This window comes from Penicillium mononematosum, assembly GCF_028829835.1.
Source record: "Penicillium mononematosum strain IBT 11891 chromosome Unknown utg000002l:1.0-8112719.0:1.0-8118358.0, whole genome shotgun sequence".
Taxonomy (NCBI): domain Eukaryota; kingdom Fungi; phylum Ascomycota; class Eurotiomycetes; order Eurotiales; family Aspergillaceae; genus Penicillium; species Penicillium mononematosum.
The window spans coordinates 4096645-4121264 of NW_026643272.1; the positions used below are offsets into that span (position 1 = coordinate 4096645).

At 45.6% G+C, this 24620-nt stretch overlaps 13 protein-coding genes across 13 annotated transcripts; 9 read left to right on the forward strand and 4 right to left on the reverse strand.

The window, feature by feature from the left end:
• Positions 1–1438: 1438 nt before the first annotated feature.
• Positions 1439–2260, forward strand: N7519_003340 (SDR family NAD(P)-dependent oxidoreductase; the record flags this gene model as incomplete). Its single annotated transcript, XM_057290118.1, has 1 exon — positions 1439–2260. The coding sequence occupies one exon, from the start codon at positions 1439–1441 to the stop codon at positions 2258–2260; it is 822 nt and encodes a 273-aa protein (XP_057151320.1).
• A 1184-nt stretch (positions 2261–3444) lies between these two features.
• Positions 3445–4418, forward strand: N7519_003341 (Zn(II)2Cys6 transcription factor domain-containing protein; the record flags this gene model as incomplete). The annotated part of the gene is made up of 3 exons (XM_057290119.1): positions 3445–3540; positions 3614–3723; positions 3776–4418. 3 exons carry the CDS (start codon positions 3445–3447, stop codon positions 4416–4418), a joined length of 849 nt encoding a protein of 282 aa, XP_057151321.1.
• Positions 4419–4437: 19 nt separating this feature from the next.
• Positions 4438–4747, forward strand: N7519_003342 (uncharacterized protein; the record flags this gene model as incomplete). The annotated part of the gene is made up of 2 exons (XM_057290120.1): positions 4438–4549; positions 4638–4747. 2 exons carry the CDS (start codon positions 4438–4440, stop codon positions 4745–4747), a joined length of 222 nt encoding a protein of 73 aa, XP_057151322.1.
• Positions 4748–4763: 16 nt separating this feature from the next.
• On the forward strand, positions 4764–5315 carry N7519_003343 (fungal specific transcription factor domain-containing protein; the record flags this gene model as incomplete). The annotated part of the gene is made up of 2 exons (XM_057290121.1): positions 4764–5055; positions 5107–5315. The coding sequence occupies 2 exons, from the start codon at positions 4764–4766 to the stop codon at positions 5313–5315; spliced, it is 501 nt and encodes a 166-aa protein (XP_057151323.1).
• Positions 5316–5459: 144 nt separating this feature from the next.
• On the forward strand, positions 5460–5782 carry N7519_003344 (uncharacterized protein; the record flags this gene model as incomplete). The annotated part of the gene is made up of 2 exons (XM_057290122.1): positions 5460–5500; positions 5590–5782. 2 exons carry the CDS (start codon positions 5460–5462, stop codon positions 5780–5782), a joined length of 234 nt encoding a protein of 77 aa, XP_057151324.1.
• Positions 5783–6901: 1119 nt separating this feature from the next.
• Positions 6902–8185, forward strand: N7519_003345 (uncharacterized protein; the record flags this gene model as incomplete). Its single annotated transcript, XM_057290123.1, has 4 exons — positions 6902–6911; positions 7152–7550; positions 7615–7967; positions 8024–8185. The coding sequence occupies 4 exons, from the start codon at positions 6902–6904 to the stop codon at positions 8183–8185; spliced, it is 924 nt and encodes a 307-aa protein (XP_057151325.1).
• A 1044-nt stretch (positions 8186–9229) lies between these two features.
• N7519_003346 (serine hydrolase domain-containing protein) lies at positions 9230–10108 on the reverse strand (the record flags this gene model as incomplete). Its single annotated transcript, XM_057290124.1, has 1 exon — positions 9230–10108. One exon carries the CDS (start codon positions 10106–10108, stop codon positions 9230–9232), a length of 879 nt encoding a protein of 292 aa, XP_057151326.1.
• A 906-nt stretch (positions 10109–11014) lies between these two features.
• On the forward strand, positions 11015–11707 carry N7519_003347 (M24 family metallopeptidase; the record flags this gene model as incomplete). The annotated part of the gene is made up of 1 exon (XM_057290125.1): positions 11015–11707. One exon carries the CDS (start codon positions 11015–11017, stop codon positions 11705–11707), a length of 693 nt encoding a protein of 230 aa, XP_057151327.1.
• Positions 11708–13594: 1887 nt separating this feature from the next.
• Positions 13595–14598, forward strand: N7519_003348 (Major facilitator superfamily domain general substrate transporter; the record flags this gene model as incomplete). Its single annotated transcript, XM_057290126.1, has 2 exons — positions 13595–13632; positions 13698–14598. Coding segments are annotated over 2 exons (939 nt in total), but the record flags the coding sequence as incomplete, so codon positions are not given.
• A 740-nt stretch (positions 14599–15338) lies between these two features.
• On the reverse strand, positions 15339–17256 carry N7519_003349 (major facilitator superfamily domain-containing protein; the record flags this gene model as incomplete). Its single annotated transcript, XM_057290127.1, is given in 4 exon segments — positions 15339–16347; positions 16364–16924; positions 16961–17034; positions 17077–17256. The coding sequence occupies 4 exon segments, from the start codon at positions 17254–17256 to the stop codon at positions 15339–15341; spliced, it is 1824 nt and encodes a 607-aa protein (XP_057151329.1).
• A 2681-nt stretch (positions 17257–19937) lies between these two features.
• Positions 19938–20415, forward strand: N7519_003350 (acyl-CoA N-acyltransferase; the record flags this gene model as incomplete). The annotated part of the gene is given in 4 exon segments (XM_057290128.1): positions 19938–20082; positions 20112–20155; positions 20169–20295; positions 20363–20415. 4 exon segments carry the CDS (start codon positions 19938–19940, stop codon positions 20413–20415), a joined length of 369 nt encoding a protein of 122 aa, XP_057151330.1.
• Positions 20416–21210: 795 nt separating this feature from the next.
• Positions 21211–21772, reverse strand: N7519_003351 (uncharacterized protein; the record flags this gene model as incomplete). The annotated part of the gene is made up of 2 exons (XM_057290129.1): positions 21211–21398; positions 21622–21772. 2 exons carry the CDS (start codon positions 21770–21772, stop codon positions 21211–21213), a joined length of 339 nt encoding a protein of 112 aa, XP_057151331.1.
• A 59-nt stretch (positions 21773–21831) lies between these two features.
• On the reverse strand, positions 21832–22892 carry N7519_003352 (uncharacterized protein; the record flags this gene model as incomplete). The annotated part of the gene is made up of 4 exons (XM_057290130.1): positions 21832–22067; positions 22140–22167; positions 22489–22546; positions 22711–22892. The coding sequence occupies 4 exons, from the start codon at positions 22890–22892 to the stop codon at positions 21832–21834; spliced, it is 504 nt and encodes a 167-aa protein (XP_057151332.1).
• Positions 22893–24620: the final 1728 nt, after the last annotated feature.

The window sequence follows — 24620 nt, forward strand, 5'->3', positions numbered from 1 at the left end:
ATTAATGCGTTACAAATAGCTAATAAAGTAAAACGTACTACAGTAACGAACTGTCAATTTTCCCACCATTGTTCTCTGCCCACTAAAACCCTTTGCCGTTACTCTAAGAGGCATAACTACAAGATCAAACCTCCTAAATACAAACCATAATTAAGGGTCGAGACTCAGTACTCTTAACACTCGCGATTGTTTGGTCCCTTAAGTTCTACCCTAAAATCCTCTATGCACGTAGTCTACTAAATTCAAGAGAGTATAATTATGGCGTTACAAAAGGGTCGTGGCGAGTGTTTTACTGTATAAAGGTAAGCCAATGAGGGATGTCTATATCACTTTCCCTGCCGCGGAAGGTCCGGTCCCGGCATCCCTTCCTCTTTCGGTTTGGTAGCGAGACACTCACTATTCTCGCTCAGACGGAGTACATCCGAGAAATCGGGCGAAGGGAATTGTCAGGTCATCTAGGTATTTCTAATACGACCGGTTCCTTTCACTAGCAAGTGTGATGGACTGGACTGAACGTGCGTACTTGAGACGGATGTGATCGAGGGAGGGGACCGGTCTTATTTTTCCCACTTGGTCCATTTGCCGAAAGCTTAAGCAAGCTGCAAGATTTCCAAACAACTTCTCCGAAGATCCTCCATCTGCCTTTGACTACCTGAAGAAAACGGAGGACATTATACGTCGCTACCAAGGCCGTGTTGATTGACTAGAGGAAAGAAGTCAGTAACCTTCACACGGAAGGGCCTTTCCTTGACCAAATTGGAAAGGCCTACCATGAAGCCGCCGTGTTGAAAAACGAAATCAAGTCACAAAAACGGGATAGCAAGGCTCTACAACAAAATATCCCGTAGTATGGTAGAGGAGTTATGGCGCAATTCGACCTCCCCACTCTCGACAAATACCTCCACTTCTTCCGATAAGAGGTGCATGAAACTGTCATTACAAAGGCGAGAATACCGGTACTAGACAGCTAACAAGTCCCTTGAACATCTCGAAACAGCCTTTTATGATCCTTGGTAGTGTCGTATTGGGCTGGCTGATGGGTTAGACTACTAGACCGGCGTACTAAAGGTGGAAGAAAGGAGCGAATCTAAGAGGCGCATTTTGAACCCAGCCTCCTTTCTATCTCATTCGTGCATTCAACCTAAGCCCATAGCTGTTGCGACAGGTTAGCAAACTAGTCAGACATGCGGAGACTGTTCACGGGTATTCCAAGGTTATCTGGCTCCGGACCTCTCTCCCCGGCCTCTTCTTCTCTCAGGAGGGGTGAGCTCTAACGCGTATTTAGTTACGACGGTTTCCTTTTGCGCGAACAATCTTGAATTTTGAGATGAAAAACATCAATTTATTACTCGGAATAAAGGTTTAAGCCAAGCTTCACCTGGTATCCGCTCATTTTCCAAATTTCCAAATTTCTTTTTTTCAATTTTAATTTTCTAAAATGGAAACGTTTGCAATTTATCCAGACCTCAAGGATAAGGTCGCTCTTGTCATGGGAATTGGACAGGTACATGTTCCAGGCTCAGGATCCTGGGGAAACGGAGCAGCCATTGGACGAGTTCTGGCTCATAGTGGTGCACGGATATTCGGCTGCGATCTGAATCTCCCTGCAGCTCAGCATACGGCTACTCTCATAAAAAAGGAGGGAGGCTTCTGTGAAGTAATGCGCGGTGATGTGACGTCTGCAACCGACGTCAAAAACGTTGTCGATGCTGCCATGACCATATACGGCCGCATTGATATCCTCATTAACAATGTGGGCGCGACTGCGACTGGCGACCCAGTCAGTATGCCTGAGGACGTTTGGGACCGTCAAATCAGCCTCAATCTCAAAAGCGTCTATCTCTCTTGCCATGCTGTGCTCCCTATCATGGAAAAGCAAGGATCGGGCACCGTGGTTAACAACGCCTCGATTGCTGGCCTGAGATACATCGGAAAGCCGCAGGTTGCCTACTCTTCCGCCAAGGCAGCTGTTATTCAGTTTACAAAAGTGACTGCGGCAATGTATGCAGCTAAAGGGATTCGCCTGAACTCGGTGATACCTGGGTTAATACATACTCCGCTTGTGGAAAAGATGAAGCTTAACGGGGATCACGAAGTCTACCAACGAATTTGTCAACAGCCTATCCCGATGGGCCATATGGGTGATGCAATTGATGTGGCAAACGCGACTGTATTTTTAGCCAGTAATGTTGCAAAATACATTACTGGTCAAATGTTGGTTGTTGATGGTGGCTTCACATCTTGCTCTGGAATAGTGTAAAGCTATATCCTATCCAGTCAATGACTCCGCCTTGAATTCACACCCTCTCTTCCTTCAATGAGCGAAGAAAACAGGAAATGATAAATCACGCCTGAGACTAGCTCATAAACGAGCATATTTACAACGCGTGGAGGATAGCGATCGCGCCTTTCGTTGATTGATTCCGTTGGGATTTTGATCTTATATCTTGAATGTTATGTATCTTTCGTATATTCATGACATAGGTCTCGAAAAAAAAAAATTGTCAGATGTTTCGCGGAGTTTCCGCAGACCCTAGCCTAGGTAATTCGTAGACATTAGTTGCCGATTAGAGAGGAGGGTATTCTACGTCCAGCAACAAGATTATTTAGCCGGTACCCAATCTTCTACATGCTTTGTATAACTAATTACTAATGGAGGTATTCGTAGGAGAATAGCGCTGTAAAATTCCGAATAGCCCCTGAATCGATGGCATTACGAACAGAGCCAGAGATAGCCCAAGTATTTAGCTGTTGGGTGGCTGTCGGATCTATCAGCTTACCAATGTTTGGTAGAACGCAAATAGCTAGATGGCTCTTTCTCTCTTCTTTTCCTCTGTCCAACATTATTAGCTAATCTCAGCTGCATCCCGAGGTCGTTTTCTCCATCGAGTATTCTCTTTTTAGTGAGTTTTCCAGAATAGCTTCAACATTCTCCATATCGATCGTTGAGATGATTTAGATGGTGCTCATAAGTAATAGTCAATACCTATATCCTAGACTCGAACATCAATCAGAATATGGCCTTGTCTCTGTATTTGTCCCCACAATTTGGTTGGTTCATCGAAATCAGCGTGCCTGGCATACCCCGCATACGCCCCACAGTCTCGCGTATGAGCTGGAAAGGGAAATTGCACGAGCTTTTTAATCTGGCTTATGATGTCACAAGACCTTCCCAATCTCAAGGCTCATCGGAGGCGGCCAAGCAGACATTTTCTTTGCAGCCACCCATATGTGTCACCCTAATATAGTTAACTATACACCGTACCGCTCAGTGGTCGTCTCAAAATTACAGACCAATTTTAGAAAAAAAAACGGGTGGCATTAAAGATAATGGATTTCCTTTACATCTCTCTGCAGAGTTGACCCTCCCACTGATTATTACACCCATCTCCCTTCCCATGGAACTTTCGGATATTGTTGCTTCTGGTTTTAGTGCAGAGCAAGATGAATGATCCTCCAGATATTGATTTGATACCCAATGCAGATAAGGCTGCTCCAGAGAGGCCTAATAAGAGGCAGCGGAGTAGCGTTGCCAGACAAGTAAGTAGGCCACAAGCCACAAAAGCCCTAGTCTCGCTATGCAGAATCCCACAGCTGATAGCTGAGCGATTAGGCATGTGAACGATGTCGCTCGAAAAAGACGAGATGTGACGAAGAATTTCCTTGCGGTTTGTGTCGAAGCCTGGAGATCGAGTGTATATATAACAGCCGCAAGTCGGTCGAGTGAATACCAAACTGCGTGAATTATAATGAAAAGTCAACTGACCATTAGCAGATCTTCGCATTCTGATTTTATCAGAATTCTTAGCCGCTTTGAATCTACACTTGAGACTATCTCTGCCAGGGTGGAGGGTGTCGTGCCTGCTTTGTTTGGACCCCACCGGACCGGCACACCTACCGCTCTCTACGCAAGTCAAAGCTCGGCATTGCATCCTCTTGCAAACCCATCTATATCACAGGGAAGCCCGGAATTGATGGGCTCTGCATCTGGATCCCACCCGCAAATCACCACAATTCCATTCAGTGCCCATCAGGTGATATCTTGGAGTGGTGTGGTTAAAATGTTGCCAGATTCTGTTCAGATGATATTGGCCCAGTATGGTACAAACTATGCCATCACTCTTGAGTCTAAACGAGCACCACTCCACCAAGATTGCTCATCGTTGACTCGGCAAAAGTCCACCAATTTCCTTGATCAACTCACGGTCTCGACAGTTAAAGAGTTGTGCGACAGTTATTTTGCCACGTTCCATTTAGCCAATCCTATACTTGATCGAACTTTCTATCAATGTCACACACTTTCTAGGGCAATAGATGGGAATTTCGGCAACGATATTGAGAGCTGCGTGGTGCTTGTTGTGATGGCCTTGGGCTCCTTAGGTCGAAAAAGCCCTCGCCGAGGGTGGATTCGAACATGATAGCTGGAGCTTGGGAAATATGGATCTTGCTGACTCTGCCAAGGAATCTCGTACAGAATTATCTAGTATAATGTTCTTCAACGAGTCTCGAAAGCGAATTGGTTGGCTTATCAATGATAACGGCCTTCAAAGTTGTCAATATTATCTCCTTGCCGGGTATGCTCCTTCAAAGTACAGAGAAGCTCTACTAATCTCATCTTTAGGCTTTTTTATTCTCAGTTAGCTCGTCCGGTAGATTGGTGGTCTATGACGACAAAGGCATCTACCTGCTGCCGTATGTTCTGGAAGACGTAGGTTTTATCTTCGCGTGGCTTTTAGACACGAATTAATCATACTTTCTAAAGCATGCCTGTCCCCCACGACACGTGGATTGCCGACATGCAGTCTCGACTATTTTGGATTGCGTTAATGTCTGAGACTCTCTTGACGAAGGAGCTAAACTTACCTGATAGTGGATTACAAGAGATATCTGACCAGGTACCTCTACCAAGGTTCTTGAAAATTGAGCAGCCCTCCTTTATATATGTGGATGACGTGAGGGAGGAGGATAATGATTCTCTTTATCATTACTACTTTTTGGCTCAGACCGCACTCAGGATACTACTGACGAGGACAAGTAACTGCCTCTTTTTCACAAGTACGGATGTCTCATGTCTCTAAATCCCAAACGCAGTATTAACAAATACAGACACCGAAGAGCGGTACTCGTTATCTTCACTAGAAGAAGAATTAACACATCAGCTCGAACAGTGGCGTGACCAACTCCCCGCTCCCCTTCAATTCGATGAAGACAATCTAGCTCCACTCCCAGAATCTCCCAAAGATATTCTGGTTGTCTCTTGGCTCCGCGCCCGTTACATGTCTGCCCGGTATCATTTTGGGAGACCTTTGCTGTAAGAGAATTAACACAAGAATAAAACGAATGGTGACGTATTCGGGTTTTTGTACTAAGTTTCACAGTCACAGGGTGTTAAGCAACCCCGAAGACAGTACCGTCGATGATTTACAGCGCTGTACGGAGACTTTTCATTGTATATACAAATGGACGCCCATTGTCAAAGTGATCAGTTTGATGGGGAGCTGTATGCCTTTGAGATTCAATATCTGTGCTCAGTGAGTTTCCTATTTAAATACTGCTCAACAAGGCTACTAATTACTTATTCAACAACAGACTATTTGGACAACTGCTCATAATGTACAGCTTTCGGTGTCATGCTGATGGTCGGCTGCAGCAGGCTGTGCCGTCTGAACACCGAGAATGGTGTATTTTCGCCCTAGGTTTCCTACAGGATACTGCATCTTGCAGTCCTTCAATCGCTAAGGATGCTGAAATCGCTTCCCTTTTATGGTCAGGTTTGATATAATATGTGTTTCAGCTTGTATAGTCGACCGATCTAGTGTCCGGGCATAAAGGGAGCTGGGTTGTCAAATGTCCTACCCTATCCAACTGCGTGGTGTGTTTTCCTTCTACTTCAAAATTTACAGGTAGTATTTGAAGTTGAAAAGTTTCATTTTATGTGAATAAAGGAAACCTTATTCTCATAAACGAAAAGGATGCTGGTAGTGCGAGTGAGTCAATAGAGACGAGGAAGCAGAAGGAAGTGGCAAAGGGTAAGGCGGACGGCATTTTTCAGGACTTAGCTATCTGAATAGGACACGAAAAGCCCCAGAAAAGAGGAAGAACAAATCAACACCAAGCAGCCGAGAATGTATAGCCGTAACCAGCGGGCATTTAATATCAGCTGGTCGCTATAATTTGAAATACCGGTCCTCCTTGTTCCTCTGATATGGTAACCTGCTACAGTGTTCAAATTTTGGATTATAGTACTGGCCGAAATAGCGATTTCTCGAGATTGTTGAGTATCTGGAGGGCGGTTAGACCTAGACTGTACGTGATTGCCGCCAATATATACAGGAACTCCCCGTTCCCGTTGAACAAGCCCATGATGAAACTCTTGATTCTGTGTATAAAACGTCCAAAAAATGTCTCCCTAATCCTTCGGACATATCCCTGACGAGCAGCTATAATCAGTATTGCCGCTCTTTTATGACATAGAGATATAAGTGTCCGCGGTTAAATAATCAATCGTCAGAACCTTGGAAGATCCCAGGTACCCGAAACGATTCTAGTGGTCAGGAAACTATTTTCGATACTACTTCCAAGCTACCCCGCTGTTGCTTCTTGGACAACGCCCGGCCGGAAGCTCCGTGAAATTTCCGGGTCCCACCTACTACGTTGAGTCGGAGCTTCCTCCGGACTTAAGATTCAGGTTATTGAGATTCACTTGAGAGTCACCTCCGGCCTACCTCCGGCGCTCTTCCGCCATTCCCCGTGTTACGTTAACATCCCAAGCCTAACGCTTGTCAACTTTTGGAAGAATTGAGGAAAAATACAGCGTATCTTACCGCTAGACAGTAACAAAAAACAAGATTCTTGGTTTCGAGCCTAGTGGGACCGCATCTATCAAGAAATATGCAGAATAATGAGACAGAGTGAGTCTTGTCAAGCTGGACCATCCGTAGAAACGACAGACAGGCTAGATTCTTCTCCTGCCACGTAAACCTGGATTAAATCCCGACCAAGTTATTGATGTATAAAGAGCAGTGGGTGCAAAAAGATTGAGATTGATTTCTAAACAGCCTTTGTTTCAACGCTCCAGTGATCAATACCCCTTCTTATCTCTTCCTCTCGGGACAGAAGAGACGTGCTGTACCAAAATGGATTTTGATCAGCGGATTTTGGACCGAGTCGCATCTCGAACCGTCGTCATCACTGGGGGCGCTGGGGCATTGGTGCCGCTGCAGCTAAAGTCTTCAACGAACATGGTGCCAATGTTGTTCTTGCTGACATCCCCGCGGTTAAGGATCAAGCACAAAATGTGGTTGCATCCCTACCTCATCCCCACAAAGCAGCCTATATTCCTGTCGATATTCTCAACTGGAAACAAATGAACGATCTTTTCCAGCGTACTGTGGAAGTTTTTGGAGACATCCACATCGTGGTAGCTAATGCCGCAATTATGGAATCAACTGAAACACTGAGTATGGAAAACATGGATAATGAAGGAAATTTGAGGGAGTCTGAAGAGGCTTTTCGTGTGATCGATGTCAACCTGAAAGGAACTTTGAACAGTATCTCCCCAACTCTCTCTTTTCCATCCGACCTTGCCAGTGGTGCTAACCAACTGCCTCCCAGCTTTGAGACTGGGCATGCATTATGTAAAGTCTTCATCCAAAAACGATACAAAACAACTGCCTGCTATTATTCTAGTGGCATCGACGTCAGGATATTTCGGAGATACAGGGGTCGCAGCATATGTTGCTTCGAAACACGGGGTAATCGGCTTACTACGAGCATCGCAGACAGCTGCACAGAAATACGGCATTGTGATCAAAGGAATCGCACCGTTTTTTACTCCAACTCAAATCACGACAGGGTTAACGGAACAATGGAAAGCTGCCGGCCTTGAAACCAACACTCCAGAGATGGTAGCCCGTGCAATTGTGCAGTCATCCATTGACGACACTAAAAGCGGAGCATGTACATTGGTACGTGGCAAATTAAAGCCTACTTTGTCCGACTGATGACAAGCTGACCCGTCCAGATCTCCGGGAAGTTCCAGCAGGAACTGGAGTTTACCAGGAACAGTGGTATGCCACAATGGCTGGGGGAAGATTTGTCTCAATTCATGAAGCGTGCGTTTACCTTCCTCAAAGATATGGGTGGGCTTGCTCTGCCAAAGGGTTTGCCTGGGCGCAACGCATGATCCCAGTGCAGAACTGCAATATGTGGCGAAATTCTGGTTGGCTTTCACAAAGGTTTTACATCATATCGGGCGAAGGTCATTTTAGATGAGCTAAATATTCCATCAGCAAGTACGAAAAAATGCTACGGCACAAAACAATCGCTACCATAAGTCCTACATTCAAAGCATATATTTAGTGAGATGGCTATCGTTAGCGATGCTATCCAACCTCTCATACGGGGATAAGTTCAATCTTAAAGGTAATGTGTCTTTATGAATTTGTTCTTGTCTGGTTATTCATAGTAGTAATCTAGGACCGAATGAGATATAATGTGTTGTTGTAATAGAAAGATTATAAGATGGCTAGCACTACCCTCTTGACAGAGATGCGATACAGAGAGAGAAACGATGGAGAAAACACTGTGTGTATTGACTGTCTCGCACGAGGAGAGGAGGAAGAGAAGGAAAGGAGAGAGAGCTATCAAACATGCAGGATGTATCACATAGTGATGCCTCAGGCATCCAACACCTGTTATCACGAGTTTGGCTGACTGTAACAGCTTAATTAACATGAAGTAAAGATTATTGCCGTAAGTGACAGGATTCTTTCTTTTTAAGTAATACAAGAGGTGCTATGACTATCCGTGAACACTTCTTTTGCCTTACCACAACCCGCTATTTGGTCACGCTACAATGATAAGGTTTAGGCCGATAAACAAGATATATTAACCGATGGAGGAATGTTATCTCTGCTTTCTACTATCTTCTTTCTTGCTGCGGTAGGTAATACTAGTTTTTGTCCTGTGATACTCGATAGATTTCCTTAACGTAAGCCCAAGTCCGGTCTGTACCTAAGCATCCATCCTCCTCTCCCATCTTGTTCATGACATAGCAGATAGTCGTCTTACGATCGGCATCCATAATCGCTATAGAACCCCCCCCAACCACCCCAGAAACAGATGTTACCCTGGGGAATAGGGATTTTGGAGTCGCCCTCAACTGGCAAAGCGAAACCTGGGCCCCACTTGTAGCGTCGTCCTTCAAGAAGATCAATAGAATCAACCTCTACCTGAAAGACGCGGTCGAGAGTTTTTTGGGAGAGAAACTCCTTCCTGCAACCTGCCCATCGAGCGATACAATAGACATGATTTTGCCAACAGACCGTGCATTTCCATAGCCGTTAGAGGCACCAAGAGCGGCTCTCCTTAACGGGGGTTCGTTAAAATATTCGGCTTTGAGTGGTAGAGACTTAAGTGTCTTGCCCAGCACGCTGTCAGGGTCCGGGTTGGAAGCGAAAGGCAGACTGGGTAACGGGACGACTGGGGCCACAAGGTGCCAGTCACTTTCTTTGACTCCAAGGGAATAATCGGCTCCGAGAGGTTGGGCAAGCTCGTCCTCGATGAAGTCTTTCAGCGATTTTCCGGTGACTTCCTTTACGAGCTTGCCAATCAGCGTCCCTTGTGTAATCGCGTGGTATCCAGAAGCTGAACCAGGTTCCCACCACGGAGCCTGCTCTGCTAGAAGCTTCGCCGAACTTTCCAGGTCATAAATTTTCTCCATTGTCATAGGTTCATCCCAGCCGGACAAACCTGAGGAATGACTCAGAAAATGGCGGACCTCTATATCCTCTTTGCCGTTGGCAGCAAATTCGGGCCAGTATTTGGATACCTTAGCATCAAGGTCGAGAAGCCCACGACTGACCAAAATTAGAGCGGCTAGGTTGGTGATGCACTTGGAGGTGGAGAAGACAGCTGTCTTGGTGTGCTCAGTCCACGGCTGTGTTTTGAGCTCATCCATAAAACCAGCATGCATGTCGACGACAGGTTTGCCTCCAACATTGACATAGAGCGATGCTCCGAGTTCCTTCCCTGAATTGACGTTATCCTCGAGAATTTTCCTGAGGCCGTAGAACTTGGAATCACAGAGCCCAGACGCTTTCGACATGATGGCAGTTCGTTTTTGCTGCCGAGGTGGCTACTGCTTTCGTTGCAATCGTCAATCGCTGAAACCTCTTCAAGGGAGAGTAGACAACTTACATAGGGACTAATAACTATGATATAATAGAAACTAGTAACTTTTGCCCGTCCGACCGTCAGATTGCTCAGCAATGCATTCGCAACGCGCGGGGATTGACCGCTACGGAGTCTCTCCGCCTGGGGTTGTCCTTTATAGCTCCAAAACTTTAGTGTTTTGGGAACCAACATAGTAACCTTGGAACCTCGGAAGCGGCCTCCATTAACTTCTGAAATAGAGTTTGGAGTTGTTAGGTACCTAGGTACCCCTCTTTGGACGCTTTGTGTACACGGAGATGGGGCCGGTAAACTTAATTCGTGACCTAATGTAAGTTACATGTGTATCATAACCCAAAATCTGCTTCCCTATCTTAGCCACCTATCAGGTACAGACTCCCTCAGTGGGTCTCCATGACAGTGCCCAGTCGACCTTCACAGTGTGGATAGGCCATCGCTTAGACGCTAGATGTGGTATCAGATCCGGGCCGCACTTATTAGAATTGGTGGGATTGGCCGGTCCATCCATTGATTGATCTGTCTAATAGCTGTTATCAATTTTGGTCACTTGCCGACTTAATCTTTTAGTTGAATCAATATGTGGAGTTGTTATACTTTAATCGCCCTGTGATAATCATCACAAAGCCTACCACGTTAATAATGCGCCTGGGTGGGGCCTCATGCTTCTAGCCCCAAATGGGATATTCTTTGCCTACCAATATTGACCCCAGGGTATAACATAGTCAACTATTGATCTCAGGACGTGCAGAGCTTTTATATACCGTTCCTATTTCCATTTTTCTCATTCCCTCAGCCTATCGCACACTTAGCTCCGGTTAATATGCCTATTATCCATGATGATACTCCAGTTGCAAATCTCAGAGACGCCCAAGCAAAAGCGGAGACCCTCTTCCGACATATTGAACGACACATCGTTCGAGCTGGTATCAGCGAGAAAGTCCTGAGCCGTGAAGTGTACGATTTCGGTGAAAGGGAATTTGGAATCAAGAAATATTGGCACAAGCGAATTGTTAGAAGCGGGCCCAACACTCTTCTGCCGTATGCCGATAATCCACCCGACCGAATTATTCAAGAGGACGACATATTGATCGTCGACCTGGGACCTGTCTTTGAATCCTATGAAGCGGACTTCGCACGAACCTTCGTTCTAGGAAGTGACCCACTAAAGATAAAGCTCCGAGATGATCTTGAGCCGATCTGGAATACAGTCCGAGACTATTTCCTCGAAAATATACACATCTCGGGCGAGCAGCTCTATACAGTCGCCGTCAGAGAGGCGACCAGAAGAGGCTGGGAATTTGGTGCCAATCTTGCCGGCCATTTGATTGGCAATTTCCCACACGAGAGAATCCCCAAGGATCAGATAAACCTTTACATCACTAAAGGAAACGATAAACCCATGAACAGCCTGGGAGCCGATGGCCATAGACGTCACTGGATCCTTGAGATCTACCTCCATGATCATGAACATCAGATTGGGGGGGTTTTTCGAGCAGCTTTTGACAGACGATGATCGATACGTTTTCTCAGAGCTGCCCCCAGTGAGGGTTCAGCGATTAAACACTCTATCTATTTTGTACCGTGCTGGGCTCGTTATTTTGTGTCCCGCTGTGATATTACTTGCAGTGTACATGTCGAAATTTTGAATATGATTGATATTATTTTGACCTTAGCTGCGGTTGAGTGGTAGCGGTTGCGAGTCGTTGTAAGCGTGCTGTGAACCACTTCTTGTGAAGATCTACGATGTAAATAAGATCATGGAAAAGGCTTTACAATGTGTGCTGTACGAGAGTGATGATAGTTGTAGAGTATGAACATGGAAGAAAGAATACTACTAGACTACATGAGACAGGGTCAGGTGACAGAGAGGGTTCAACACTTCTTTTACTACCCTTTTGCAATATCACATATATGAGCCGAAAGCTCGAGCCGTACCAGTAGAATTGCCATAACTCTGCAGCCGACATCGGGGATATGGTACTGGTTTGTGGTGTTTGACTTGTTCTTGGAATTCACTAATGCTACTGCTTTATAAGGCTGTATGAGCATATCCGTGCTCATACCGGAACCTCCCCGAAAAATCCGACTACGAATCACGCCGTCCAACCCAGGCTTTTACCGGTCCAGAAGCTCGGGGGGCCACTCCCGCCTTCCGAAAAGCAGGACGTAAATGTCAGTTTGCATTGGTAATGAACTTTTGGTGGTAGGTCGTGAGGGCTTTACAGGCTGAATTGCATATCAAAGCAAGATGGGCCTCACCTACTAAGGGGCGGTAACGGGAGGGGCGATGAGACACGTCTTTCTTGAGGGTCTAAGATTGATCTTTGTGCAACTTTCCTCCTGCGTAAAAAGTCTCATCTCAACTTATCCAACGACGAGGGCTAACTCACATCATTCTCGTGTCATCCTCGAACTTCATAGCGGTTTTCGAGGGCAGTCTTAATCTTGATAAGCCAATATTACCAAAACCCTTTGTACCAATAGAGATGCCAAGGAAACTATTTCTAGCGCCTTCAGCAATTCTTTAGCACAGCCCGGTAAGTACTTGATCCTCAAGCACCGGGTACTAGGATCTAAGCAATGTCCGCTTCCCCATTTACTTCACCCCAGATCTTCTCCGCAATCGGAATCCATTCGCACATGGCAGACCACATTCCAAGATTACCTCCGCTGGTCCGACAAGGATCTTAGCATATAAATTTCCCCGAGACGCCTACCTCCAACCTTAGATTTTCCTCATTCTACTTTGAGTGGGTGCAGTAAACCAATGTCTCAACCTACAGATTCTTGCAAAGCTGAGGCTTCTCACCATGAACATAACATTGGACTCGGTGAAATCGACCCGGAAGCAGAGAAGCGACTGATACGCAAAATTGACCTATTTCTGATGCCCTCGATGTTCATCCTCTATCTTCTATCATATATGGTGGGTCATAAATCCCGCCCGATACTGGGGAAGTCTAAAGTCTAAACATCTTAGGATCGTTCCAATATCGGCTTTGCGAAGATAGCCGGTATGGAAGAAGACTTGGAACTGAATTCGAACGAATACTACATAGCTGTGGTTGTCTGGGTGATTGGCTATACCGCCGCGGCAGTTCCATCTAAGTGCGCACCTGCGTTTTATGGCAACTCAAGGCATATGAATCAATTGCTAATGAACCCTTGATTTTGCAGCATGATTTTAACTAAAACCCGGCCGTCATACTTTATTCCAATCATCACCTTTGCCTGGGGTACGGTAGCAGCCTTACTGGGGGGTTGTATCTAACAGCATCCAACTGATTGTTTTACGATTTCTTCTTGGCATTTTCGAAGCCGGATTTAGTGTGCGTACTCGGCATAAACGCCCACATCCCTGTCGCCTTACGAACTCTGCTGATTTCAAAATTATAAAGCCAGCAGTTATTTTCCTGATATCGACGTGGTATCGAAAGTGTGAGCAGTAAGGCCGAAAATGTGGTGTTTCGAAGTTTCTGTTCAAACTAATCCCAAGAATGTAGGTCGAAGCGATTTATAATTTTCCTTTCCGCCGGTATTTTATCTGGCGCCTTTGGGAGCGTCGTTTCGGGGTCTATAACCTCAACGTTGGACGGTGTTCATGGTATTCAGGGATGGAGATGGCTATTCATCGTTGAAGGCGTTACCACCGTCGGAATAAGCGTTCTTTCGCACTGGACCTTACTTGACTACCCATATAACAGTCTAGGACTGAACCAGGCAGAGCGTGATCTTGCACAGAAACGAATGGTTCAAGACGGGGTAGCAGAGATGCACGCCAATTCCGAGACGCCAACCACAAGAACTTCTATATTCATTTGCTTGCTAAAAGCACTATCCAACTGGAGAACTTGGCTTCTTGTTCCTGGGTATATGTCTATTCTTGGTGCATTATCTTTGTCATACTTTTACCCTACACTGGTTGAAGGTATGGGGTATTCTTCAACAAATGCTCAGTACATGACGGCTCCGCTTTATCTTGTTGCACCCGTTGTCGCATTACCCGTCTGTTACATTGCCGATCGCAGGCCTCAATTGAGGGGTACCATTCTGGTGGTGAATCTGACAGTGGGCATGGTATTTTTCGCATTGACAGCAGCTATTCAACATTACACAGTAAGGTATGTCTTTCTTTGTGTCACAAATACTACGGTATGGACTGGAAATGCTCTTGCTCTGTCCTTTGCAACTACTGGACTGGCGTCAGTCAATCAAGACGTGAGAGCAATAATGTTAGCCATGATGAATGGATTTGGAGCACTCGCTCAACTGTACGGTAGCGCTTTATTTCCAGCGAAAGATGGGCCTCAATATGTTGTTGCATTTTCTGTCTTCGCTGGTACTTTTGCCGCCGGAGCAATATTGTACGGACTAGCAGATACTTTATTTAAGCGATATCCATAGCTGCGAGAATGTTGAGTCCAATATACCAAGGCATCCGAAGTGGTTGATAATGGTCATTTCAAATTACTTCGAAAATGCAAGCGCAAAATGAAATTTTCATCTAACACGGTCAACAGGACTTGAAACGAATCAACCTGGATTTCCGTATCGTAGAATTGCCCTAAATGTTGAACATACCCTTGTGCCCCAATGGCTAACTTACCCATAAATATATAGGTCCGCGAGCGAATAAATTGACTCAGTATATCATCTTTCTTCCATATGGAGCTCTGTAAGCGCATTGACCCTGAATTCTGAGAGAGCGTTAGGGCGGATACCTAGGTAGTTTTGCTCTCCTCCTTTCTCCTCCTTTCTCTCCCTTCTCTCTCTCCTCTCTTTTCTCTCTTCCTCCACCCTCAAGCGTTTTCGTCATTTAAGATCGAATTGGTGGCATGGTGGGCGGTTAGAGTAGATGAGTCTAAGTTAATTGACGCGTTTTGAGTGGGGTGACCAGTCGGTAGCGAAATAAGTTGCTGCTCTTCATATAATTCAGTACTGAACACATTGATTTGTTATATAGAATATATACAGGTTGTCCAGTTATTTGAGTTTAGAGCCGAGGTTAAAGTGGAAGTTGGTTGGGAAACCTAACAAAGTGATTATTTGCCTCACCTAACTAAATGGATGGTGGCTCGTTAAGAGCCGGTGGACTCCAATCATTCATTATAAACAACAAATGTCACTCTCCCACAGCTGCAATATTAAATCCGGTCGTTGAACTGGCGAGAGGCAAACCACCGATACCGAGTAGCAGTGGCCGTACGGATCCTTTTTCCATAGTAGATAAAGATAATTGTAATCATGAATATCACGGTCGAAATGACGGATACCACGATATAAACATTCAAAAGCCCCATGCGGCTTATCCACGGCAGCAGGAAGAAAGGTATTACCATTGAGGGGATATTGCGAACGAATGTAATACCCACCATGGCATCGCCCAGGATCTGTCTAAAGTCAGCTAAATTCAAAGAAGACTTGAACCCACTTGCCTCAGTATAAGCATCAGTGACATAGGTCAGTGATACAGTAATTGCTGGTGTGATTCCCAAAGAAGCGGTACCGAACCCCACAGCTATGATAGGCCATGGAAGACTATATTGAAACCCACAGCCTGCCACCATGAGACCGGTAGGAACTAACGGGATAAAAGCAACTAATAGCCAGAGGCGCATTTCAGGTTCGTAGATGCCATTCTTTCGTTTTGCGAGGTATAGAATCAGTCTATCCGAACTAGGTCCGACAATCGCCATTCCGATGGCTGTTCCAACGAAGACAGGCAGCGTCATAAGGCCGACACCGGATGCACTGAAATTATATGGTGGGGCTGGCATGAAAGTGGCCATATTTGTCCCAATGATCGTCATGACGGCCCATGATATACCATAGACGATCGCCATGTATAATATGCCTGGAATATAAAGCATGACATGGAGAGGTTGGTAGGTATGTAGGAGGAGTTGTGAGATAGGTCCGTGACTAACTGTAAATTGCAAAAGGCGCTGTTTGTAGGTCGTGGATGGGATAGATTCATCAATATCAAGGTCGTATAGAGGCGGTAGCTTATCAAGGGTTGTCATTTCTGAAGGTTGCTGGTTGCTTTCGATCTCCGGGTTCTTTTTAGTTTCATGGTTCTCATGAGGACGCCCACTTGCTCCATTTTCCTTGTTTATCTCTAACTCAACTCCCTCGGTCAGAGCGCTGAAGCATCTAAACGGCGAATTACTTGTTAGGGTATATAACAACCATTAGAAGGGTGAAGGCGTACTTGGATTCTTCGTATAGGAATACAAAGGCAAGGAGACCAGTTGCCAAGGAAATGGTCATAGCCCACCATACCGCTCGCCAACCAAGCCAAGTGGTGATATAGCCGGCGGCAACAGGAGCCACTGCGGTACCAATCTGCTGACAAAAAATAAAGATACTGTTCATCGCCCCTCGTTGGTGGATGAAAAAGACATCGGCAATAGTCATTTGAATCATGATCTCTGCAAGGCTTCCTAGGAAGCAACTCAGGAAAGTGACAAGGTATAACTCCGGCACTGTCTGAAGCTCAGCTTCCCAGATACAGACTCCGACCTGGAGAAGTAAACTGGTAATGTATATCTGGCGTCTGCCAAATTTGAGAGCAAATGGGGTCAGTAAAACAGCACCGATAGCTATACCCCCACTGCCGAGAGCATAGCTAATGTTAAGCTCGTGATAAGTAAAGCCTAGTTCCTCATTCATTGGTCCCCAAGTGGGTATAGCGACAGTAAGGCTGGCGTTAGGTCCATTAGGATTCGGTCTGGTCAGTGTAAGAAAAGAGACAGTTTCAACTTACAACGAAAACACCGAAAAGGTGTAATAACAAACAAGACCGAAGTTGAGATATTTGCGCCAAAGAGCCCAGTTCTTCTTTTGTTAGAAGAAACACCTTGATTTTGCCAGGTGACGTACCAATGGGTCGTTAGGATCTCGACTGGGACGTGGCAACAAAATTGTTCGCACTGTCTCATCGCGAGCCTGAAGATCTGATAGATAATATACGTTAGGGCTTTTATGGTTTATTTCGGGGTAGTAGTACGAGGCGTTATGAATGAATACCTTCGAGCGCGACCGTCCCGGGAGGAAATACATAGTCGTTGTCAGTGGTTTCGTGGACCATGATGAACAATTTTCGTTTATGATATAATTCAATACCCAGGAATAGTCAGAAACCAAAGTTGATAGATTGGAGGAAGTGGGTAAAATGATCTATCTTTATACTACTCAACCCTGTTTATGTTCTAAGGGTAATTTCATCTCGTACTCCTATCATACGTACGATTACATACCCCGCAAATCGGTAAAACTTACTATGAAATGGTGGACACAAGGACCAATCATACACAGGCTGGTTCGATAACCCATATCGGAATGGAAACCACAAAGCCCCCAGGAGACAAATTTGTGGCTGTCTATGGTTACCATAACAGTCTACCGGTGACAAAAGGCATTGTTAATTCTATCTCGAATGATAATGAAATGAGCAATCTCGCTCCAGTTTCTTAAAATCGAAATGGGCTTATCTGGTAAGTCGTACTAATTTGAGAACATCTATTTCGACCACCCCGGGATTATATTGTGGAGTACTGTGAGATGAGGAGACTATCTAGCTGGCCTAAGTTTCCACTCATCCGACTCCTCGGATCAGCATGGTGACAAAAGGGCCTTAAAAGCCTCGACTTCGCGGGGAGGTGAGCTTCAAAATGGGGCGATGTCCACTTAGGCTAATCTAACAATGTAAGATATCCAAATACACTGTCGTCTGTCTCGCACGGATATGTAGTAATTAAAGGAGCTTGATTTTGATTGAGAATAAAATATCAAGGCTTCTGGTATGATAGGTGGAAGAAACCGTAGTGCACCACTCGGGCTAGATAAGCAGCGGTATATTCCAATATTTTGTAGTACTAGTGGTAGAATATGGTGGTAGGTGCCCGGCGATGCTCGCCTATTGTCCCAATTAGGCAGTCGAAGATGAACTTATCGGGACCTTGACATATCGGAGTAGACTACCATACACCTTCGTATTATATTTCTAAAATCTAGGATCTTACCAAGAAAAGAGGTCTGCCAAGGGTGAGGAGATGTAAAAAACAATGTTACTCATCAATATTATCTTGTAAACAGTGAGTACATGTTCAATATTAGTTTATAGCCCTTTATCATCCTTTCTCCTCATGACATGGATCGTACATACGCTCGCAGTTCGGCTTAGAATGAATACCTTAGGCTTTCCTTGTTCAGAGAAGGCTTTTTCTTCACAAATCATTCAGCTAGGCTAGCTGCCGAATCCACAGAGATAGTTCTCTATGCGAGACACACGGCGACTACACCACAAAAGATTTGAACACACTATGGTCGAAGTTCTAACATCAGCCACTTCTCAGGGAGACGACGATGCTCCATTTACTCCTCCCTCCTACAGCGTACCTAGTGCTTGGGACTTCAAAGCAGTTACCCTAAAATTCATTCCCCCGTAAGATGATCGCTCAGATCGTTCAACCAACCTAATGAATCGTGACGATATTTCAGTTTGGTTGAGCTATCGAACAAACCCATCGAATTATGTCCTCGTTACGTGTATATCTTCAGGTTGGTCAGTTAAGGAACCCCCACCAAGGTTCATTCAAAGCACTCAATCTTTCTATTTTCTCATTTCATATCCTATATGGAACCCAGCGCTAGATCCTTTTGCTGCGGCACAGCGCTAATGCAGTCGACTCGTGCTGTACAGGGATCTTAAAAAGGCTGGCAAATGCGCCTGGTACCTTTGCGAGTCCCATGTCTGAAGGTTAGTCTTCTTTTATCTCCTGTCTTATCTTAAACGCACCGGTCGGAGCTAAGGAAGATAGGGCTAGACGAGGGCGGGTAAAGCAGATTACATTCGTACGATCGCAGAATAGCCGGTGAGTTATGTCGAGGGATAAAGGGGGTAGCGAAGCTTAGGAGCTCGGTGATCGGGATCAATAGCAGAAATGCCTCCCCGTAGAGCACGGACGAAGACGAGGAGAAAGGAAAAGCGGGCGGGCGAAAAACAACGAAAAATTGAAGGCTATAGAGGGATTATATAGAACCACGCACGGGAACGTACGCGGACAAAGAGCGCTAAACCTAAGGGGTAAAGACTAAATCTAAGAGGGTAATTCGCAGTCCCCTCCGATATGGTGTAGTGGCTAACATCGCCGTCTCTCACACGGCAGCCGGGGGTTCGATTCCCCCTATCGGAGTTTAGTTTTTTATTTTGTCTATGTCTAATAAAGATCGATCCTCTGTACAACATACAGTTTACGCTTTTTACTGCCTTAGTATATTTGGTCTACTGATATAGCAATCCCGGGTCCAACCTGCAAGTCAGGAAACGTGTACTCCACTGAGAGATTGCGCTTATTAGAACATACTGTAGGTACGGACCTCAGGAGTATCTGAACCAGGATCAACCCGCCTACGTGGGCGACTAGATACTTCTAACCTTGGAAGGTTGTGTGGCCTGACTAACCTCAAAAGGGTCCACGGGTAATCGGAGGTGCCCAAGTGGGACCCGAAAAGGTAATCAGCGAGGTGGGGCCCAGGTTACCCTTGGTAGGTACCTCAGCCTCAAAATCCTATGAGACTTAAGTGAAATAGACACGAAATTCAGTGAGTAGATAGATCTTCGGTGTTTTTGATACCACTGATTTCTCCATCACCTAACCTCGCGAGCCCCTTCACCAGTTTGTCGTTACCTTACGCAGTCACCGAATTACGTTGCGTTTATTCATAACCACCACGAAACTATGTTTGAAGAACCCATCAAAGCGGAGCCTCCCGCTGGCGAACAGCTCATCATGCGTCCAGCAACCAAGGCTGACTTAGACTCCATGACCTGGATTGTGGAAGCCGGGTTTCCTGATTGTCCACGGGTCCCGGCTGCCCTTATAAGTTCCCCCTACCGCAAAATACCCAGATAGTTTATGGAAGTGGACAAGAGTGGTGTATGAAGGGTATCTCAACGGTATCTCAACCAGCCTGAAAAGTACGCCTCACTCGTTGTTACCGCACCAGTCCCATTTGCTAGTGGGAAACGGGTCGTCCACAAGCCCACTTCGATTGGCGTGTGGGACGTAGCAATTGAGACCAAGCCTACAGGTGGCGGTAAGTATCTCTAGTTCTCTTTTCGGCAAGCCTTTCCATTTATAGAAGACCTGATGGTGATTTACAGACCTGACCGCCCAGATGCCAATCCTGAACATATTAGGGCCTACTCTAGGATGATGACGTATGCTTTCGAAAAGTACTTCTCGAAATATGGAAATAAGCAGGTCCGCCTTACGTGGCTTATCATACACCCCGATTTCCGTCCGCGTGGGGCCGCAACTATGTTGTGTAATTGGGGTAGAGAAGAGCATATTAAAAGGAGATAGATGTGGACTTTGATAGCCAGCCCGGCACAGCGGCTTGTACCGTGTGGACTATGCTCGCCGGGGACCGTGTTATCTAGTATCGAGCACAATAGCTACAGTTGTTCAAAACCTAAGCTTTAAGGATATCGCAAACGTTAGGCCCTCCAGGGCTAGTAGTGGCAGTCGAATTTGGTATACTACGACCCAAATTTGTCCTTATACTACCCCATTTTTATCGTACGAATAGCGCATTAGTACTATTATGTATGATTGGATCAAGCTACATATGTACATATGTCAAAGTTTACACCTAAAAAAGTTCATTTCGTAAATTAAGCCTTTTTGGCTCTTTTCTGATAAACTAAGAGACCAGGCCACACCACCAACTCTTCAACGGCTGTTCTGAAATTGCATGTCCCACCCCCACCTAGCAATCTTCTGTAGCCATTTATTGTTAATGGTCACGTCGGTTTCTTGTACTGTTTGGGGATCTCGTAGGAAAAAGAGACGAAAAGGGATGACGAGGGGCCTCCAGATAATGTGACTTCGTCATTTTCATTTTCAGAGACTTCAATGTGTTGGAAATTGATAGATGTGCCGTTTATGGTATCCCATATCCATAAGTCAATAGTGACCATTGCTCGCTGGCGACTGACTTTGATTGCAATCACCACATTTGCATTCCCTCGCACTGGGTTAAGGCAGAGGTCAACATCTCGTCGAAGTTTCTTTCGCGTTTCGGAAACCGCAACTCCGCATAGGCGTTAAGAATAATAGTGTCAACAACCCACCGAGCACCGGCTTCAGTGGTTCTAGATTGACCAAAGGCCTTCTCGGTGAGACCCAGTGTGGTCACTATATTCAATTAGCTATATGCCCTTTCTACTCTATATCTTAGATTGCGTACCGAGGTAGGGGTAGAGGGGGAGTGGTTGCACGTCCTTTATCTCTATATCATGCCTATCAAATTGAAGATGGAGGCACTATTCCACGTCCTCCAAGCTCATTTCTGAAATCCGGACGCTCTTATATTGTTTGCTCTTATCCTCTAGTTTGTCAGTTGTTCTCTTGAGCTCACGTTGGTCGATGAGGTTACCCAGGAACTTCCTCACTGAGGTTTTGAGCTGGATGAAGAGCTTATGATGCTCTTTAGCGACAATCTCTATGGCAATGATACTTTCGCTGGCGGCATTCTCGGCACCCTCCGCACCCTCGGTGCTCCGGCTCATGCGATGGTTCTTTCATTGTGCGCAAATGAAGGTGCTTGCGCGTCCTCTGAGGGCGCCAGTCATGAGCCTGTGCTTAACCGTGGATACCATGGCGTTGTCCTGAAAATTCGGAATATCAGGAAGCTGTTTTTCGAGTTGTTCTGCAGAGTTGGCTCGCGAAGGAGCGGCATAGACATCATATGGGTTAGGAGGATTCTAGTCGCTTTCTTTTCGTTCATAGCCCTCGCCCATAGGGCTACCTGGGCTCTTTTCGCCCAGTAGCACAGGGTCTTGTCGGCTCCCCCAGAAGTGTCATCTTATGGTGTACCCCTTTGGTGGGCACTTAAGGTTAATGGACACAGCTCCTCAGTTTCCTAGTGGGACGTACCGCAGTTCGAAGAAGGAGCCCTGCTCCTCTATAAACGGATCATGATGTCAGACTGCCCGTCTAGAAATATTCTGTCAGTATCCCTCATACTGGAGCATGAGAGAGATAATTGTAAGGTGGAAAGACAGGAAGAGGCGAGACGGGGGTGATGCTGGGGATGGGGAGACTGGCGGTGGTCTGGACAAACGGTGAGTGCCATGGACTCCGAAGATTGGGCTGTCTGAGATGAATGCATAGCTGACATTCCAACGGTCATGATGGAGGCGCAGAAAGCCGACAAGTTCAGACTACCTCTCCCTGGCGAACACACCAAAAGGGTCACTCATCCAGACTCAGTATATGGACTTACTGGTTCCACATTCTCGTGAATTGCCTCCTCTTCGTCTGCTGTGATGGCCCCTGTTTGCCTCTGAACAGACTATTGGTTATACAACCAAGGCTATATGGAGTTATGCATTGGGTGGGCATGGTACGTATGATGAGAATTCACTCCCTATTATTGTATGTTTTCCTAGTAGTGCCAATGTTAGTGAGAGTGTACTTGGAGGTAGGCGTAGATTATAGGACTTACCGAGCAGGCACAACCTCAGATGAAGAAGTCACGGAGATGTAAAAGCACGACGAATGGACGCAAGGAGAGCGCCGTGCCATTCCTTCGAGCTTTAGCATGAGTGTACGAGGCACGGGGATTCGCCGTCGAGTAGGAATTGTTTTAGGGGGGGCCCGGTCGCTGACTGCGGTAGACGAAGCCATATTTGCTTCGATTTCGATTTCGTTTCGTCGGCAGTCGTTATTGGTTGGTACTTGCCGTGAAAGAGAAGGGATATGGACTCCAGCCTCTGTCGCAATTTGCTCTCGCCGAGCACGAATCTGGCATTCAAAATCATTGGAGTATTGAAGGCCTTCTGGGGGGAAAGACGTATCCAGGGTCGAGTTATATATCGAACTCTGTATGGTGGGACACGCAAAGGAAATCGTGTTATATGTATTTGTGAGGCATGCCTGCTTTCGTACTAGCTTGTGGAGAGATGGATGGTGACGTAAAGAGGTGGATGGATGAATGGGTGGAAGGTACGAAGAGGAAGTGAAGAAGATCTGGTCAGTTCCAAGGTGGGTATGACTTAAGCGCTTAATACATACAACCTTAGAAGAATAGTCGGCTGCTTATACAGTCGTAGTCTTCCTGGTAGTCTCTTTGTGTGTCTTTTTAGTCTTTTTATTCTTTTTAGTATTTTTAGTATTTTTAGTATTTTTAGTGGTCCTGTTTGGTAGTCCCCCAGGTGGTCTTTTTAGATGCCCGGTTATATAAATATTTTCTGCCTCTACGTTCTTGTCTTGCGTTCTAGTTCTACACAGTAATTATCCTAAAGAAATTCGGGGGATTATATCTGATCAATTTCTTATGATTACTATCTCAGTAAGTGGTTCACGGATCAGGTTTCTTTCTCCTTTTCACTTGAACTATTCTTGTGTGCTTTTATGTTGCTATGGATATTGCTTCATGCTACTCCGTACCGACGGGAGCATGGAAAGTCACGCTAAGCCGTCCACGGGTATTGGGTGAGGTCACTCTGTATGCTGTGCTAAGACGGAAACCCCACGATTCTGCCCTGCAAAACCACGCACATTCGTGGTGTTTCCGCCGTCACCTCGACTTACATATCGGACGGTTAATACGAATCGCACTCTTATTATCCTTGGTCATTTCATTTAGCGCACTTGCCCCTAAACACGACCTCCGCTATATGCCTGAGGTTGGAGACCATAGAGGTGCAGGAGCAAACAAGAGAGCAAGAACCGGAGAAGCCGGGATGCGTCTCTGACAATACAATATCTTATTTTCTTTACCGATTTTTGATACACTAATTCCATGGATAATTTGATTGAGGGTTGTTGATTATTATATTACGTCTATAAATCGTAATTGCGCATATGACCATATGTTGACAGGCAGAGAATTGAATGCCACAGCTCTCTCCCATCTCCAGAATCTGAAATCAAAATGGAAGACAAGTACCTATTTATTCTATACTACAGTCTCGGTGCTCTAGTTACAATTATTGTCTATTGCACCAGCTTCGTTCTTGAAAGTTGGAAAATGCGTCGATGCCGTTGTTGTGTCCTTCATGATCTTGCATCGAGCCAAAGGAGCGGTTACGGAGATACCGACACCTGTCCCGACGTCGATTTGTCCGTCATCACCCCAAAGCCTGATCCCGCAAGATCAGATATAGATCGAAATACTTCCATGCACAACACCAATGACATGTTCGCTCATTCTTCGATTCGCAATATGAAAGCCGCGACCATATAGATATGGAAACTCGGTAAGCAAGCCTGAAGGGAAGATACTACAACGGTATTTCCTGTCGCTTATATACGCCTGTGGGTTCTCTTAGTCTCCATCTCGGATCTTTCTTATCATGCTATACTTCTCCTTTGGACCACTACTTTTTCTCTTGTTATACTTTGCTTCTCCAT